Source organism: Octopus sinensis, linkage group LG9 (assembly GCF_006345805.1).
Source record: "Octopus sinensis linkage group LG9, ASM634580v1, whole genome shotgun sequence".
NCBI lineage: Eukaryota > Metazoa > Mollusca > Cephalopoda > Octopoda > Octopodidae > Octopus > Octopus sinensis.
Window position 1 is genome coordinate 27778945 of NC_043005.1, and position 20000 is coordinate 27798944.

The 20000-nt window shown below is 36.9% G+C and overlaps 3 protein-coding genes across 11 annotated transcripts in view; all 3 read right to left on the reverse strand.

Annotated features, from left to right (window-relative positions):
• LOC115215590 (cytosolic carboxypeptidase-like protein 5) overlaps positions 1 to 2758 on the reverse strand; it is a 75421-nt gene extending 72663 nt beyond the window's left edge. For 4 of the 9 annotated variants that reach the window (XR_005000609.1, XR_005000608.1, XR_005000610.1 and 1 more), the window contains exon 1: positions 2525 to 2755. The gene's annotated coding sequence lies outside the window, so the exon portion shown is untranslated. Of the gene's footprint in view, positions 1 to 2524 lie in introns of all 9 variants that reach the window. The other 5 variants (XM_036505839.1, XM_029784804.2, XM_036505837.1 and 2 more) reach the window with 4 other exon arrangements.
• Positions 2759 to 6527: 3769 nt separating this feature from the next.
• On the reverse strand, positions 6528 to 16667 carry LOC115215606. The gene is made up of 5 exons (XM_029784829.2): positions 16075 to 16667; positions 12019 to 12210; positions 10495 to 10665; positions 9502 to 9586; positions 6528 to 6727 (listed from the first exon to the last, which is right to left on the reverse strand). Exons 1-5 carry the CDS (start codon positions 16525 to 16527, stop codon positions 6717 to 6719), a joined length of 912 nt encoding a protein of 303 aa, XP_029640689.1. The 5' UTR covers positions 16528 to 16667; the 3' UTR covers positions 6528 to 6716.
• Positions 16589 to 20000, reverse strand: part of LOC115215605 — a 52678-nt gene continuing 49266 nt past the window's right edge. The window contains exons 21-22 of the mRNA XM_029784828.2: positions 17363 to 17943; positions 16589 to 17055 (exon numbers count right to left, since the gene is read on the reverse strand). Coding sequence (XP_029640688.1) covers positions 16623 to 17055; positions 17363 to 17943 — 1014 coding nt within the window. The 3' untranslated portion in view covers positions 16589 to 16622. The remainder of the gene's footprint in view (positions 17056 to 17362; positions 17944 to 20000) is intronic.

Here is a 20000-nt window from a genome sequence, read left to right on the forward strand (position 1 = left end):
TTCTTTGTTTTGAGATCATGTGATATTTGTAAGCAAGTGTTACAGTCATACTAGCAGGATCATTCATTTCCAGTCTGCCATGAATATATGTGTGGAAACAAGAGAGGGTTGGCAACAGGAAGAGCTTCCAGCTACAGAAAAATCTAATTAAATAATTTCCATCTGAACTATGCAAGCATAGAAAAATGAATATCAGAATGATGGTGATGAACAATGATAATGATGATGATCACACACACACACACACACACATAAACAGACAGTTATACATTTACACGAAAAACAGGTAGGTAATCAATAAGATGGATATAGAAACAGCAAATGAGATTAGAAAGGTAATTACAGAAACTATAAATAAATAAATACACACACACACACACATGCATTTCGTGCCAACTGCTGGGAAAGTACTCCATATCATAGTAGAGATTGGTAATACTTTTTATTTCCGTTGAGTCAGTCTCTTGCTCCGCTGGAGTTTTGCCTATATTCACAGGACTATCAGAATGCTGTAAACTCCACATGAGCAACTGAGCATGTATATGTGAGCAGCTGAGTGTGTGTGTGTGAGAGAGAGAGAGGGGGAGAGAGTAGATATAGAGAAAAAAAGAAACGGTAGAGAGAGCCTGGTAGATGGCTTTTATATATACATATATACATATAATTTATAGATTCTCTGTAGGCTTTGATGATGTGTATTCTAGTTATTCAATTATTAAACAAACCGTCTCGTTGACTCATGATGTCAGTAGGTGAATATTCCAGAGACGTATGTCCCCTTAACATAAACTTTAAGACGGAATCAACATGACAGTGTATGACAAGACTGATCCCTTGAATTACAGGAACAGTCCGATAGACGGCTTTGACAGTTTCTGACTGCTCAGTTCGACTACTCAAGTGTGGGTGGGCAGACAGTCGGTTGAGTGGGTAGGTGGGTGGTTGGGTGTATGGATATAAGGGTAAATAGATATATGGTGATTGGCTGGTTTGATGGATGGGAAGGGGCTAGACAGACAGCTAGATAAACAAAACAATACAGACAGACAGACAGACAGATAGATAGATAGATAGATAGATGATAGATAGATAGATAGATAGATAGATAGATAGATAGATAGATAGATAGATAGACAGATAGGTCGATAGATAGACAGACAGACAGACAGACAGATCGATTGACAGACAGACAGACAGTTAGGCAGATAGATAGATAGATAGAAGGACGAATCTATGGCTAGATAGAATGAATAGATAAATAGGTGGATAAATAGTTAGGCAGATAGAAACCATCTATATTGATCTCTCCTGTCTGTCTATGTATCCGAGTTTGTTTATCCATTTATCTACCCAACCATCTACCAATTTATCAAACCCTGTCTCTCAGTATCTATCTTCTATCCATCTGTCTATCCATTTATTAGTCTATCTATATCTATTTGTCAACATGTCTATATCTATCTATTTATCTATCCGTCTGCTGTGTCTGCCTAATCTATTTATCGATCCATCTGTCAGTCTGCTTGTCCGTCGACCTGCCTGTCTGCCTTTCTATCTATCTATCTATCTATCTATCTATCTATCTATCTATCTTGTCCATCTATCTAGCTATCTGTCTATCTATCCGCCCATCTACCTCTAAGTATCCATAGTAGTTGCACAGGAGTAGTTAGCAAAAAGAACACCCATAAAGTACATTCCTTCACATGCTGGAAAGGCTCCCTAGAAGTAATTGATAGCTTTTCTTACATAGGTGGCCTGATTTGTTAGTAGGGTGGATGCTCCGAAAGAATAGCAACCAGAAAGAGAACGGGGTGGAAAAAGCTCAGGGAGCTATTGGTGGCAAGGGAGTCCTCTCTCTCTCTCTGAGTAACCTCAAGAATAGGTTGTTAGATGTCTGAGTATGAAGTGCCATGTTGCTCAACAACAAAACGTAAGCAAAGTAGAAGGAACCTGTAGATATGAAGACATAGGTGAAAACCGAAATCAAGAAGCTAAGCTTCATGACGGTAATGACAAAGTATTGCAACAGATGGCGAGGTGATGATGGGCATGAGAAGAAACAACCAACTACCATGCAATCATGTTGAAACAAAAATTATATACATATATATATATACATATATACACACACACGTGTATATAATATGATGATATATTTGTGTGTGTATGTGTATGTATATATGTGCATATTTACATGTGTATGTGTTTGTCTACGTTCGTACATCATGTATAACATATATTTTGGAAATTTGAGAAAATTTATGCATAATATTCAAGGAATTATATATACATACATATATATATACATATATATATATATATATATATATATATATATATATATATATATATATATATATATGTGTGTGTAATCGAAGATATGTGACGATAGCAATGAAAATACATTTTTCCTCCGAATTTTTTTTTCAACACACGACCAAAGAAAATAAGACGAACATAAACACAGAGAAGAAAAAGGGATACAGCTAAAGAACGGTTAAAAAACATGTCTTCAACTTACAGGGCGTCAAAGCATAGCCTAGTTACAGAAATGTCGAGATAAGAAGTGTTGTTCTGTGAATGATTTATCTAAGAGAGAGGTAAGTGAATAATAGTCCACCATTTTGGGGAGCGAGAGACAAAAAGATAAACACTGTCAAAGATGGGTTGCTGACAACAACAATGACTCTGATTGGTCAATCCTACACACCGGATTATTCTCCCATTGGTTCGTTTTCTGCTCTCTTTCTCTTTGTCTTTCCTTTTCTCTGATTATCTGTCTGTCTCTTTCGCTTTCTCTTTATCTTTCCTTTTCTCTGATTATCCCTCTCTCTCTCTCTCTCTCTCTCTCTCTCTCTCTCCCTCTCTCTCTCTCTCTCTCTTTCGTTTTCTCTCTTTCTCTCGCTTTCTCTTAGTTTGGCGTAACAGCGTTGGTAACGTCTGTTCCTTTGCTTTTGGTTTATTAGTCTCACTCACCTGACTGACGCTAAACAGACTCCTCTGTTGCTGTTGTTAGCAATAATGGTGGTGATAGTGGGTGGGGGGATGATGTTGAAGGTTGGGGTGATAGTGGTGGTGGTAATGACGGCCATGGGACTGATAGTAGCGTTGGTCATGGTGGTAATGGGTAAGGTGATCATGCTTGTGGTGATGGTGGTGGTGGTGGTTGTCATGGTGATGACGATGATGATGTTTGTGGCAGTTTTGTTAGTGATGGTGGTGGTGGCGGTGGTAGTGGCGGTGGTGGTGGTGGTGGTGGTGAGTGTATTGGTAACGATAACACCAGCATCATCACAACCACAACAGTGACAACCAAGTCTGGTGTAATGACAATAGTAATAGTGGTGATGATATTGTTGGTGTTGCTACCAGCAATAACAGTCTCCCGCCGTCCTCCGCCTCCCAGTTCATTGTCGGCATCATCATTGTCCCTGCCAGAGACCGTGTTGTCACCTTCCCTCATCTTTACGGCTGCTCACCTTTTCTAGTTTCTACTCTTGATCCATTGCCATCATCGCCCTTGTCTGTCACCCTCTTGAAAATTTAACCCAAGTCAAAAGTTCATTCTTGTGATGTTCCCTTCTACAACAAATAAAAATTAGATGAAGGAATCCGAGTTTTCTCCCTTAGATTTCACACACACACACACACACACACCACAGAGTCCACTATCATTTTCTCCTCATTGACCCAATCCTATTTCCTTCACTTTCCCTCCTGCCAAAGCAATATTTACTGTATCCATATCAACCCCCATCTCGCATCATCTGTCACACTTTCTTCATACTCTTTTTGTTCCTTTATCCCTGTTCTCTATCTCATACTCACCTTGTACCTCTCTCTCTCTCTCTCTCTCTCTCTCTCTCTCCATCTATCTATATATCTAGCTAGCTGGAGAAGCCGTATTCTGCTCTCTAGCAAGAAACTTGTTCCTGTCCCACTATCTTAATGACTTGTAGGGATGTGGTTTTCCGTTATGCAACCATAAATATCCTAGAAAGTATATTAAATGTTTTTATAAGTCAACACCATGTCCTACTGCATTAGCAGTGCTCTTTACATTATTTTGGGAAGGTTCTTTCTACAGATATACTGTAGACATTATAGCCAGCACTGATCTTTTGCTACGTTTCATATCAAGACGGCAGACTTGGTTGTCACTGTAGTGGTTGTGGTGGTTGTAATGATGCTGGAGTGGTACTCTGGCGTGGTGCTCTGGAGTGATACTCTGGTGTGGTACTTTATCAATAGGTGAATGGTAGAGTTGAGAATGGCAGGGTTAACCTAAGTGAAATTTGAACTCCAAGTGTAGAGAACCAGAACAAATACCACAAGTCATTCTAACTTATTCTGTAACAACTTAGCCAGTTTGACACTATTAAACTCCCTAATGATGTTGGCTAATCCTCATCTGAATCATGATGATTCATTTACTCTGTACTTATCTTCAATTTCCATGCTGTTAAGCAGATTAGAGGTAAATCTCTCTCCTCTGTAATCACAGCTTAGTAACTTTTCCTGCATGAGGCATATTCATCTTGGTGTGGCCAGCTAGTAATATAACATTCATCTTTTCCTCAGCCTTAGGTGTTACATGTAGTCTGTGAATTATATCACCTCATGGTATCTATTTACAGCTAGGTGGCCTTGGCCATTAAGAGTTTGAGGTTTTGACACAACAAAAGCACTGGTGACATAAATATGGACTGTACAGTTCTTGCCTAACTATCTGATACCTTGTAAACTCGACCAGTTAAGGATCACATTTTCCAAGTGCTTATTTTTAGGACCATATTTTTTTACTTGTTTCCATGACTAGACTATGGTCATGCTGGAGGAAACACTTTTCATAGATTTTGATCAATTATATTGATCTCAGTACTTTGATACTTATTTCAGTAACTGCAGTAAATACAAAATGTTAGGTGGACCTTGGAGTAAAGAGAGACAACTAGGTTGGACATAAAAAAAAGAGAAACCACAGAGTATACCTGTTCCAATATAATACTTCTCACCCTACAGGAATATAAATATATCATGATGATGTTCATCATTATTTTTACTTCTGCTTTCGTATGCTTGCATGGAGTGGACTGGTTCTCTCCATCACAGCATCTTACAAATTTTATATTCCCTTATTAGCTCTTTTGTGGGGTTCAGCATCTGCAGAGGTAATGTAGTGGTGGAATAGTGAGGTAGACAGAGTGATAAAAGTGAAGAAACAGGCTTTGAAAAGAGAGGAAGAAAGGACACAACAGTGGGGTGGGGGCAACACCTAGTAGGTAGAAGAGAAGCTATGCCTCAGGTATTTATAGCTTGGGGAGAAGCATAAAGTAAAAGGCTTGTTCATGTTTTGATGTCTTCTTCTTGAAGATAGGTGCTTAGCTGCAGTTAAGCTGCTGCAATCACAGGCTCACAAACTCTTAGTTTAAACTTCAGGTAAAAGTCAATAAAAAGAATATTCAATCAAAAACATCGTTTAAAATTCCAATTTCAATTTTTTAAAACTGAATTTTGGTTCATGTTAGAATTAGGAAATAACATTTGGTGATTTTTTTTTTTCCTTTGGAGAATTTTAAAATCAGCCTCCAGTTACTCTTTAGAGGTTTCTTCTTAAGAAAAAATACCAGCCATCATTCTGAAATATTCTTTATTTTCTAAACTGCTTTACATCCAAATGAATGTAGGAGGCAGATTTTATCATTTCAGAACAGCTGGACTCCAGCCTTTCCTACTCTTAATCATTCAACCAAACAATGTTTTTCTTTTTTTTTTTGTTAATTAGGATTAAGCAAAATTATGTAACTCACTTAGAAGCATGTTTCTGACAGTCCAGTAAGATTTGATGGTCTGTTATCTTAATCTTATGGCCACTCTTTCGGAATAATAAAAAAAAAGATCTGAGAAAACCTGTCAGAATAACTAGTGTTGATTTACGGTAGCGTAATAATTGCTTCTGATTCTGGCACAAGGCCAGCAATTTTGTGAGGAGGGGATCAGGAGATTCATCAATCCCAGTTCTGGACTGGTACTTTATTTTACCAACCTCCAGAGGGATCAAAAGAAAAGTCGATTTCAGAGGGCTTTTAACTAAAAATGTAAGGATCCAGAACAAACACTGCAAAGCATTTTTTTTTCAGTTTATTTTATTGATGCTGAAGGGATGAAAGATGAAGTTGGTCTTTGCAGGATTTGAACTCAGAATGCAAAAAGAACTGCAAGAAATGCCATTAAGCAAATAATCCAACACTTAAGCAACTCTTTTCTACTATAGACACAAGGCCTGAAGATTTTGGGGTGGAGGCTAGTCAATTACATGGATCCCCACACTCAACTGGTATTTATTTAATCAACCATGAAAGGCTGAAAGGTAAAGTCAACCTCAACAGCATCTGAATTTGTTTGACAAACTAACAATTCTGTCAATTTGTTGTCTTTAATAATAATAATAACATCAACAACAACAACAATAATAATAATAATTATTATAATAATGATAGTAATGATAATAATAATAACACATGTTCACACCAAAGGAATTTTTATTTTTATTTTTTTATTGTTTTAGTAATTTTTTTTAGTTTGTTTTATAGTTGATCTTGTAAATTGATTTCAACAGAGAAACCAATGAAGATCAAATTGGAATGGTAAAAATATTTTGACAACTTTGTGCTCTTAGCATTTGCTACTGCAGATGGCAATATTGTCCTGCACTAATATAGACCTGAAACAGAAAAGAAGGCTTGGAGTCAACATCAAAGAAAATATTATAATTAAGAGAATTTATAGAAAAGAAGCATTTAAGCCACTTGTTTTAAAAAAAGACAACATTTTAACATTGTAGACAACCACAAGACAAAATATATATTTGACATCCACATCCAAGTTACATACATACATACATACATACATTAGAGTGCCTAATAATTGACGTGGCAATGCCAGGCGACCAACATATCATCATAAAAGAAAGAGAAAAAGTTGATAAATATGGATACTTGAGAATTGAGATCATTAAGATGTGGCAGCTACAAGAGTCAAGCATAAAGGTTATCCCTATTGTCATCAGAGCATTGGGTTCAATACCGCCCAATCTGAAAAAATATCTGAAACCTTTAGAAATACCCTACAATCTAGGTGTATTGCAAAAGTCGGCATTACTTGGAACTGCACGCATATTGCATAAAGTACTGTCTGTCTGAGGTCCGTGTTGTGACTTGACAAACAGTACAAACCCCAGGTAGACACAATATCTTCAATCAACAACCTCACGATATTGTATACTGTGTGATGTCTATAATAATAATTATTATTATTTCAAATTTTTGCTTCAAGGGCAGCTTGGGGGAGGTGGGGATCAGTCGATTACATCGACTGCCCCCCACCACCACCCCAGTGTCTCACTGGTACTTAATTTATCAACCCCGAAAGGAAGAAAGGCCAAATCAACCTCAGCAGAATTTGAACTCAGAACGCAAAGACGGGTGAAATACTACTACACATTTTGCCTGGTGTTCTAATGATTCTGCCAACTCACTGCCTTAATAATAATAGTAATAATAATAATAATAATAATGATAATGATAATAATGTCACCTAAATAATTTCTAATATTGGTACAAGGCCTTCAAATTTGTAATAATCAGTGCTTTATTGGTAGTTATGTCACTCCAGACAGATGGAAAACAAAAGTGATCCCTTCAGAATTTAGAATGAGGCCATAAATAGTTGAAAGTAAACATCAAAAGGTATTTTGTCTACCACAATACCAATTCTGTAATCTTCTTCTCTAATAGTATTAATAATAATGATAATTCGGAGTTTACAATCCAATGTGACTCCCTAATCGATGCTCAGAGACCAGATATTGTTATGGTAGATAAAGGAAAAAAGGAAACCAAGATTAGAGACATTGCAATACCTGGGGATGTGCACATAAGTGACAAAGAACTGGAAAAGATGGAAAAGTACAGACTACCAAAAGACAAAATTGGAAGAATGTGGACTATGAGGAGAAAATCTGTCAACCATTAGTTGTAGGGGTACTTGGAGCACTAACAACCAAGTTTGAGAAATATATTAAAGAAACTGTATTTGACATGAGAGCAGAACAAACCTAAAATAACTGCTCTGCTGGGGACAGCTAGGATTTTGAGATTGGTACTTAGATGTTGAATGTTTCCCACAATAATTAAAAACCAAGTATCAAAGTTTATAATGTGTGGAAAGAGACCCTGTGAGACCTCTGACAACAGGCTGCAGTCCATTCTCACTGAATCAATCAGAGCAAAGAAGACCGAATGTTCTGAGAAGAAAAGCAACAACAATAATAATAATCCTTTCTACTATACGCACAAGTGCCTGGAATTTATAGGGGAGGTGGATAGTCTATTACATTGACCCCAGTACTTGACTGGTACTTAATTTATCAACCCTGAAAGGATGAAAAGCAAAGTCGACCTCAGTGGAATTTGAAGTCAGAACATAAGGACGGATGAAATGCCACAATGCATTTTGCCTGGTCTGCTAATGATTCTGCCAGCTCACCACCTTATATAATAATAATAATAATAATAATATAATAATAATAATAATAATAATAATAATAATAACAGTGATAATAATAATAATGGGAAAGTGAAATGAAGGAAAGCTTTAGACGAGAATATCTCAGAAGAGCCAAGTTAATAATGGAAAGTAGACTCAATGGAAAAAACAAAATCAGAGCAATGAACACATGGGCTGTTTCCTTAATGAAATACAGGGCAGGTGTTGTTAGATGTGACAAAGAATGAGCTTGAGGACATGGATAGGAAAACTAGAGAAGTTATGACAATTAACAAGGAAATACACCCCAAAATGATACTGACAGCCTGTATGTGCCTAGAAATAGGGGTGGAAGAGGTCTCATAGGATGCAAGATCTGTGCTGTCAATGAGAACAGTTTGGGATGGTACATCAAACAGCAGAGTGAATCTTTGCTTGCCACTGTTAGAATTAATAATATAATACCTACCAAAAACGTGATGCACCCACAAACATTTAAGAAACAAACTGAAGAAGAAAGAGTAAATAAGTGGAAAATGAAACCACTGCATGGGCAATATCTCAGAGAAATCAATCGAAGGAAAAGACAAAATCAACAATTGGAGATGGCTAAGAAAGAGCAATCTGAATGGATGCACTGAGGCATTGGTATGCAGTGCCCAAGAACATGCTCTAAGAACTAATTACACCAAGTTCCAAATGGATAAGATTAGTGAATCACTCCTTTGTAGGATGTGTAACAGCAGAAACAAAACAATGTCACATATTGTGAGTGAGTGTAGCAAGCTGGCCCAAAAGAATTACAAAAGATAATGTCGCTAAGTTCATCCATTTGAGGCTATGTGAAAAGTATGGCCTGAACAGAGCATGGAAATGGTACGAAATGATAAAACAATAATAATAATAATAATAATAATAATAATAATAACAATAATGAAGAAGAATTCTTACATGTTTTCATTCTAAGTGGGGTCAACACAGTCCATGGAACATTGGTTGTGTAGACTGATCTTGGGAGGCGGAACACAGCATTAACCTGCAGAAGGAAATAAATCAGATTTTATTGCAGAAATAACAAGAACTTTCTACATCAATATGAGGAACCAAATTTATAAGGGAACAGAAAAGGTAAATGAAATAACTCCATTATTCAATAGGTATATAATTTATCAACACCAGAGGATAAACTGAAAACAAGAAGCCCTTTGCAGGATTTGAATTAGGATATGAAAGGATGTAAGTTAAACACATACAATGATGCAATGACTCTCTTCTGAAAATATTATGTTCTACATTTCGTGGTGTACCAACAATCAGAGCTTTCACTCATGGATTCCTTTGATGGCTGAATAAACTAATTTAATTCTTTTCAGTCGATCAGGATTAACTCGTTACTATGTCAACAGGTGAGACTAATCGCAGCCAGATGTGGCAACTCTTTACAACCAGCGACCTGACAGTCATTTCAATATATGTTGTTAAAGACAGAGTTTCTCACAGCCTGCGAGCCTCAAAGTTCCAGACATTGGCATTAGGAAGGGCATCCAGTCCTAAGAACAACCATTACCAAAGTGGACATTGCCGCTTAATGCAATCCTGCAGTTCTTCAGATCCTGTCAAACCATCCGACTCATGCCAACATAAAAAACAGATGTTAATGGATGATGATGATGATGATGACAATGACGACGACGACGATGATGATATAGTTAAAGTAGAAAGTGTCTCTGGCAAAAGAAGACCAAAGAAGATCTGTGAAGGTTGAGATAGCAAGGTCAGATATCATGATGTGTTTTCTGAACAAGCTGACACAGGAGCAAGATAAATAACATAATGTATTGCAGATCTGTCCTAACCCTGCCAGCTGCTAGTGGGAGGGCAGGAAAGGGCAGGAATTAGAAAATCAATGCTGATTCAATGATGATGATGGCAATATATACTTACTAGAGAATTCCTATGAGAAACAGCTCCTTGGATACACACTCCACGACAACTGTCTTTCATGACTGGGGATTCAAGAGTAACAGCTTTCAGGGTGGTGAATGGGAAGAGTGAATGGTGAACCTTATCAAATAATTTGCTTGATGCTTCTATCCAGCTTGGTGGAACTTCACCCTAAATAGACAAAGGTGAACATTAACAATATATAAATAAATAGCAATAATTTAGCTATTATTGTATTTGGGGATGGACATGTTGCCAGTTTATCCAATAAAAACACACGCACTATATATTTGGTGTTCTGGTGTTCATTTGCTTCTGTTTTATTTTATATTATTCGTATTTCAGCCAGAGTTCTTTCATCACACTTCTGTGACCTCATCAGTGGTCCATTGCAAAAAAGAAAGAAGAAAGCAAAGGACCACTGATGAGGTCAGAGAAGTGTGGTGAAAGAACTCTGACAGAAATATGATTAATATAAAATAAAGCTGAAGCAAGTGAACACCAAATATATAGTGTGTGTTTTTATTGGCTAAACTGGCAACATGACCATTTCCAAATACAACAATATCTGTTTCAACACACAAATTCACATCAAGAATCTTGAAAAACGAATATATAAACATAATAATTTAGCTCTTTTGTGTAAAAAAAAAAAATGGAAAAAAGCTTAGCTGTCACTCACAGGCAAGAGTGACATGGTAGCTAATAGAATACTTTCACTGTTAGAGGAACTACATTTCTGAAATTCATCAGAAAGGCTGAATGTGTCTTAGCGTCACTTAGTAAGACCTTTGTCAGCCTCTCGACAGCTAACTATTTGAAGCTGTTATGTACCATATGGCAATGGTACATTCATACTTACAGTTAGCATCTCCAGCCTGGAACTATATCTTGTCCAGAATGTCAATCCACTGGAAGTTGTCTATGGATGTGCAACCAGACAAATAGGGGTGCACACCATACTTTGAACATATTGCTTGTCTGGGTATCAACATTAAATTTTCATAGCCTAGTGGCTGACTTAGTAGAAGCTTACGATATTATTTACCATCTTTCTATTGAGAGAGGGAGAGAGAGAGAGACAGATAGACAGACAGACAGGCAAACACACAGACAGACATACAGACAGACAAAGACAGAGTGGGACAGACAGAGAAAGATACATAGATTTCTTTTCAGTTTGTAGATGGTCAACTTTCACAAGAGAACGTGTATGGTTGATCGAATCAATACCGTAAAAATCACAAAATTCTTTAGTCTACAAGCATATTTTACTGTTTTATATCTGCATTATATAATTTGATCAGTGGATCTATGGTACCTGTTGATAGACAGGTGAACTAAGCCACTAAATGTAACAACTTTAGCCATAAACAACACAGTACAGAGTTTTTCAAGGAAATTCAATTGTTGTGGCTTTAATTATCTGTCCGCCATTCTAAGAACTCGAGTTATTTGTGGTCAATTGTGAAAAAATATGAAAACAACAAATAAAATGATAAATGTATTTTATTGGTGACTTACGTCCTTGACATAAGTTTCAATTTGGAATTCTTGATAAGAATTCACTCGGCTGGTAATTTGTAACCTGGCCAAACTATCTGGTTTGCCATGAGAGACATCATGTAACCATCTGTATGTGGCGACACTCTTACTCAATGGTAATGGCTGCAACATTTCCCAAATAATTTGTTCCCAGGACTTGGTGAGATTTGCCTGAAAAAAAAGTTGCATAAGGTTTAGCAGGAATGTCTTGAAATTGTCAGATGTTTTTTTTTTCTTGGTAACACATGCTTCCGCACTCATTTAGAATTGGAAAATAAGAATAAAAACAATTGTTGTTGTTGATGTTATCATTATTACTATTATTGTTATTGTTATAATTATGACAACTATCACAAATGTTGTAGCTATTATTATTATTATTATTATTATTATTATTATTATTATTATTAATATTATTATTATTATTATTATTATTATTATTATTATTATTATTATTATGGTGGTGAGCTGGCAGAATTGTTAGCATACAAGACAAAATGCTTAGTGGTATTTTGCCCATCACTCCATTCTGAGTTCAAATTCTGCCAAGGTCAGCTTTGCCTTTCATCCTTTCGGGGTCAATAAACTAAGTACCAGTTGTGTACTGGGGATTGATGTAGTCGACTATCCCCTCCCCCAAATTTCAGGCCTTATGCTTTTAATAGAAAGGATTATTATTATTATTACTATTATTGTTATTGTTTATCATTATTATTATTATTATTGTTGTTGTTGTTGTTGTTGTTATTTTTGCTTTTGCACAGCTTCTAATGCTGGAGATGTATTACGATGTCAGCTGTTCACTACTAGTTAAATAAGGTAACACCTCTTATTTTTCGAGCACCTTCCAGAGTCATCATCATAATCATCATCTTTAGTTTTATTATTATTATTATTATTATTATTAATTATTATTATTATTATTATTATCATTATTATTATTATTATTATTACTATTATTATTATTATTATTATTATTAAGGCAGTGAGCTGGCAGAATCATTGGTGTGTTGGATGAATTTCTTTGCAGCATTTCTCCTATAAGCAGTATCAATATAGACTGCCTGTGTATGTTGAATGGCAGTCAACTATATCATCATATTAGATATATAAAGATTTTATTGTTGTATCAAAGTTTACACACACACACACACACACACACACACACACACACACATGCACATGCACATGCGCATCTACATACAGACACATGCATACACATGGGTGCAGGCATAGTCATGTTGTTAAGTAGTTTGTCTTGTAAATATATGGGCTCTGTGTTCAATATCACTGAGCACCACTTTGGACTAGAAACTTCTACCATAGTCTTGGATTAACCAAGACCTTTTTAGTGGAATTAGACAAAATCTATGCAAACACTTATTCTATCTTGGCCTGGTTTAATGTCATCAACTGACCACCCTTGGGTACCTTTCATAGAGTTCATTCTGTTGCTCATACTCAGACATGGTTTCTGATCTAAAGACAACTTGATATCTTAATGTACTAATACTTGCTGAAGCAAGCCATGAAATAGGACTTCAGTCTTTCTTTAACCATTTTGTTACTGTATTTATTTTGAGATGCTTTGTGTTTCTTTCAATTACTTTAAACATAACAAAGAATTTAGTAAAGTAACTTAGTTGTCATTCAGCTAGTGTTAGAAACACAAATTGTGACTAAGGTTTGGTGGAAGATTTTAATTCAAAACTTATAAAAACAAGACATTTGTACTCAAAGCCAGAACCAGTTTCAGCTGGGATGGTAACGAAAGGGTTAAGCTAGTGTTAGGAACATAAATTGTGACTAAGATTTGGTGGAAGATTTTAATTCAAAACTTATGGAAACAAGACATTTGTAACACAGAGCCAGAGGTAGTTTCAGCCGGGTTGGTCACAAAAGGGTTAATCCAGTCTAAGTTCTACAAAAGTGCCTTGGGGCTGCTTTTCACCCCTCTCATTAAGCTATAAAATGCAAAATACTCAAACATATATGTGTGTATACATGCCCATATAACATGATCCAGGTATACATAAACCCATATATACACATATATGCACACATTTACATTTACACATATATCCATTAAGCAAAACATCGACCACTAAAAGGTGAGGCTTAAGAGGATGAAGTATCTGTCTTCAGGTGAAATACATTGACATAGCTTATTTATAGCAAGGTGTATTGTACTTCATTAGGGTTTCTTTTTTTCAGCCAGGTAAACTGAGCTAATGACTCTCAAATTAGTGCCAAAGAATTGTCTTTTAGACGAGCTACTGAGGGTTATTTTCTTCAATTTATAGACAACACTCGATCAATTCACCTAGTTGTGTCAATTTCTATCTAAATATTGTTCTTGTGATAGGTGAAGTTGTACAGACCTATCCAACCCACACACAGAGTACAGTTAAATGCTGTCAACACAGACCTAGTCAAGAGAATAGGTTGCCTTCCATTGATGCAATCACCTTCAGAGTGTCGCTGAGAAAGAAATCATTTCTTGAAAAGATTACATTATTTAGATCGACCCAGTACACAACTGGTACTTAATTTATCGACCCCGAAAGGATGAAATGCAAAATCGACCTTGGCAGAATTTGAACTCAGAATGTAGCGAGAGGTGAAATACTGCTAAGCATTTCATCCAGTGAGCTAACGATTCTGCCAACATGTCGCCTTCGATATTACAGGAATAATACTAACTTTGTTTACATTCATTTTGAAGGATATTGGTAGACTGGCAGAATCAGAAAAGCATCAGAAGAAAATACCCTGTGGTATTTCTTGTGACTCTTTATGTTCTGTGTTCAAATCATACCAGGATCAAATTTACCACCCTAATGTAAGGGAGAAAACTCCTATCATTCATTTCAGTACTATAAGACAATTTAAAAAATGTCTTTATTGCCCACAGGAGGCTAAACATAGAGGGGACAAACAAAGACAGATAAACGGATTAAGTCGATTACATCGATTCCAGTGCGTAACTGGTACTTATTTAATCGACCCCGAAAAGATGAAAGGCAAAGTCTACCTCGGCGGAATTTGAACTCAGAACGTAATGGCAGACAAGTATATAAATATTTTTTCTACTCTAGGCACAAGGCCCGAAATTTTCGGGGTGGGGACCAGTCGATTAGATCAACCCCAGTTGCGTACTGGGGTTTATCTAATCCCCGAAAGGATGAAAGGCAAAATCGACCTTGGCGGAATTTGAACTCAGAACGTAAAGACAGACGAAATACCTATTTCTTTACTGCCCACAAGGGGCTACACACAGAGGGGACAAACAAAGACAGATAAACGGATTAAGTCGATTACATCGATTCCAGTGCGTAACTGGTACTTATTTAATCGACCCCGAAAAGATGAAAGGCAAAGTCTACCTCGGCGGAATTTGAACTCAGAACGTAATGGCAGACAAGTATATAAATATTCTTTTCTACTCTAGGCACAAGGCCCGAAATTTTCGGGGTGGGGACCAGTCGATTAGATCAACCCCAGTTGCGTACTGGGGTTTATCTAATCCCCGAAAGGATGAAAGGCAAAATCGACCTTGGCGGAATTTGAACTCAGAACGTAAAGACAGACGAAATACCTATTTCTTTACTGCCCACAAGGGGCTACACACAGAGGGGACAAACAAGGACAGACAGACGGATTGAGTCGATTATATCGACCCCAGTGCGTAACTGGTACTTATTTAATCGAGCCCGAAATTTGAACTCAGAACGTAGCAGCAGACCAAATACCGCTAAGCATTTCGCCCGGCATGCTAACGTTTCTGCCAGCTTGCCGCCTTTTAGTACTATGAGACAACCATCACAAGATAGGTTTCTGATTTAGCCGCTTAAGAGTTATCTTTCTTGCCATATTATGCTTTACAACAATAAAGAAGACTATTCTGCTTTGACTTAGAATAATTGTCCTTAGTTTATCCATTTCCCTATCCTATGAAAAGGAGGGGGATGGTTACAATTTGATGACAGTAATTGAAAAAATACACATAATATTTTTTTTAAATGTTGTACTTACAATGACATTCACAGTTAATTGTTGTGTTGGCCATGTGATGCTGCCTTGGATTTGAACCTTTTGACCAATGGGGCATTCTGATTCTGATTCTGAAGCAGGACCTTTCAGTGCAATAATTTTAGCCATTTTAGGTACTCTGTCACAATAGGAATCCAATTTCTGCTGAATTTTGATAATTTTATTTAGATTCTGGTTTTCTACATCATTGTATACAATTTTAAATACAACCTTGGCAGCATTTTTGACACGAATGTATGCATGGTATTGAATAGCAAGAATGTCAAAGATGGTGACGTAAGCAAGTGGATCTTGCAGGGAGCTAACATCTATTTTTTGAAGAATGTTCAAGACTTTTTCACTAGCAGCAATCACTCTTCTTGATTCAGTAACAACAGAATCGATATTGACGATATCAACAAGGGTAAGCTTCATATGCATCTCAATGTTCTGCATACCATAAAATGTTTCCAAGGTTCTGTTAGCAAGATCAGAAATTTTAGCTTGGAGTGTTGCATTTTGAATGTACCTTGTTCCATTCCCTAATTTCTCTAAGTACAATGTTGTAAAGTACAGTCTGAAGGTCTTACTTCTGCTGGTACGAACATCTTGAGAGGAGGTTCCATGAGGGGTTGTTGATTCAAGAGATAGACGCTGATGTCGGCTACATTTTGAAGAACAACAATACTCTGACTTCTGATCCAGAGGTAGGGGTTTACTTTATTGCCAAGACTTCTTAATTGGATCAATTGTGTAATTTCAGTCATCTTTTTTATCAAGACTTTGTACAAAGATTCAACCTGGTCAACATTGGTAGCATCGGTCATGATTCTAAAGCTTGATTCCATGTAATCAGTAGTTTCTTGGACTAGATTCTGCAAGTCAGCAGAGACAGCTTCTGATGCCTTTTGGATGACACTGCTGTAACGCTTACTGTTGTCCTGCCATACTGGAATGGTTTCAGTAACAAATTTGGAATAATCCCTGTTAAAATGAGAGCAAAATATATATATACAATATACATAAATACATACATACATTAATTTATACACACACTCACACACACACACACACACACACACACACACACACACACACACACACACACACACACACACACACACACACATGCACATACACACATACACACACTCACATATAATTAATATATAATATATATATATAAACTAATTAGACATGTTGGAATAATTAGTAAGAATAATAAAATACAAATAATAATGGTTGGCACTAAAAGAGTATCTCCAAGATAGAATAAAGCAATATTACTCACTGCAGAGTTTGATCCAAAAGGTCTTGAGTTCTGTTAACTTTCATGGAAATGTGGAACAATAAACCAGCATATTTCTGTAACACCCAGTTAACGACCACTTCTCTTCTCATCAGTAACTCTATTAAGAGACCTTCCTGAACAGGTTCTTTCAGTAGTTGTTCAATTGCAGTTTTCGTTTTCCTCAATTCTTGCAAGATTAAAACGACAGCCTGTTTTTGTTCATCAGAACAATTAGGAGTGATGGTCACCTTCAATTGCTTGACTTTCTCTGACAAAATATTCACTGATTTAACCAATTCATAAAGTGATGGCCATTGGAGTGTGTCTTCAAAGTTATATGTTAGCATGATTTCACTAAACATATTGTCGTAGTTCAGCGACATCTCTTCATTTGAAACTGCCCAGCCAATGATATCTAGGAGTCTTCCATAGGAGCGAGGATATTTCGTTTGATTGCAAGTGAACTGACTGAACAGAGAAGTCCAGGGTTTCTGTGCAAGTTGGCCAACTAAGTAATTCTTGTTCAAAATACATTCTGGTTCAATTTTTGATGGAACCTCAATTTCAAACTTGGCATCCGACTGGAAATAGACAGAAGTGAATATTTCAGTCAAATATCCTTTTATTATTTGATTGCATAACAGAATCTTTCATGTAACAAACAAAATCAGATGGCAACTTTAAGAGAACTAGAAGAATTTCATAAAATAACATGCTATTGATAATACCCAAACGGACAGGAGGTACAGAAGTGGGTGTGTGGTAAGTAGCTTGCCTACCAACCACATGGTTCCGGGTTCAGCCCCACTGTGTGGCACCTTGGGCAAGTGACTTCTGCTATAGCTTCGGGCCGACCAAAGCCTTGGGAGTGGATTGGTAGACAGAAGCCCATTATATATATATATATATATTATTATTATTATTATTATTATTATTATTATTATTATTATTATTATGGCTGCCCTCTTGTTATTGAGTATGGCCATTGCACGAAGCTTAACTGTTACTGGTGCTGTGATCGAATGTGACTTTTTAGCCCAGACAAAGATCTACAATGTTTTGTACAAAACTGCAAAGGTAGCATACAGAAAATGCCAAAAGTAAACAAGGGAAAACAAAAAATGGTAAACAATAAACAGAAACTAAAATGTAAAAATAAAAAGTAAAATGGTAGAAGAGTTATCTTCCTTAGACCTTAGATGGTAAGGCTGGAAAGATATCAAGTCAGTTGGGAATAGGCAGAATTTTCCAATTCCTCGGAACATATTTATACATATGCATGCAACCACTGAAATTTCTCACCTGGAATTCAATAGAGAGTTAGGAATCTTAGATCTGAACAGGATCTGTGCTCTTTCAGTCAAACGAGTCTACATTAATTCGATCCATTCACATAAGGTGTGGATTTCTCAATTACTTTCCATTAAATCACATGTGGTGTTTCGTTATCTTTCAAAGTCCATATGTAGCTAGCCAAATTAGTAGCTTTACTTTTGTCCCTATGTTGGAAAGAGGCTATGTGACTAGCACAGCGATTTTTTAATTCTCCTTCACAAAATCCAATATAGGTCTTCTTATCAGTTGTATTATTATTCAGGGTTGCAGAAACTTCTACTAAATCCACTCACAAGGCTTAGCTCAGCCCAAGGCTATAGTAGAAGACACTTACCCAAGGTGCCACACAGTGGGACTGAACATGGAATCATGAGGATGGGAAGCAAACCTCTTGCCACACAGCCATGCTTACACCTATGCATGTGTGTGTGTGTGTGTGTTTGTGTGTGTGTTTGTGTCTGTGCGTGTGTGCGTGTGTGCGCATGTGTGTGTGTGTGTGTCTGTGTGTGTGTCTGTGTCTCTGTGTATGTGTGTGTGTGTGTGTGTGTGTGTGTGTGTGTGTGTAGATCTGATAGAAAATTATCAGAACTGGTATTATAAAAAGAAAACTGCTGTACATATCAATTCAGCCTTTAATCCCTTTTGAGATAATCCTCTTCTGAATCCACACACTTTATCCAGTGCCATTTCCATTGATGGAAGCATTCCTGGAATGCCATTTTTTGAGATAGTGAGTTGCTGCCTCATCCCTTCCTCTTGGATTTCCTTGATGTCTTGAAATCACGTTCCTTTCAAGTTGGTTATGATTTATGGACAAATTCTTGGACACAGTGACCTTCAAGGTGTGTCTTTTTCCATGCATGCACACACTAACACCTCACACTCACACACACACACACACACACACACACACACACACACACACATTTTCTCTGCCCTAGTCACTGATGGAACCTTTGTGGTGTGGTGAGATAACTACACCCTACACGCTCTACTTCCAAGCACCGCTATACACAATCAGTGTGTGCAAGAATGTTATAACTTCATGTGCATGCACAGCACAATTCATGGTCAATCTGTGCCAAGAGGGTTTTCTCTATGTAATTAGCTCCATTACCAATAGTCCCGATAATTGTTGATCAAACCTTACACATATACATGCATATATATGTCATCATCATCATCATGCCCATCATCATCATTATTTAATGTGTGTTGCCCATGCTGGCATGGGTTGGACAGTTTGACCAGGGCTGGTAAGCTGAAGGGCTGCACCAGAATCCTGTCTGATTTGGCATGGTTT

Bases quoted from the DNA above. Each gene is read 5' to 3' on its own strand.
- LOC115215606 (XM_029784829.2), bottom strand. From the start codon at position 16,527: ATGCAGAACATTGAGATGCATATGAAGCTTACCCTTGTTGATATCGTC. The intron at 12,211-16,074 runs GTAAGTACAACA...CTTTTTTTTCAG, and splicing joins AATTAACTGTGAATGTCATT to GCAAATCTCACCAAGTCCTG. The intron at 10,666-12,018 runs GTAAGTCACCAA...TTGTCTATTTAG, and splicing joins TTGAAACTTATGTCAAGGAC to GGTGAAGTTCCACCAAGCTG.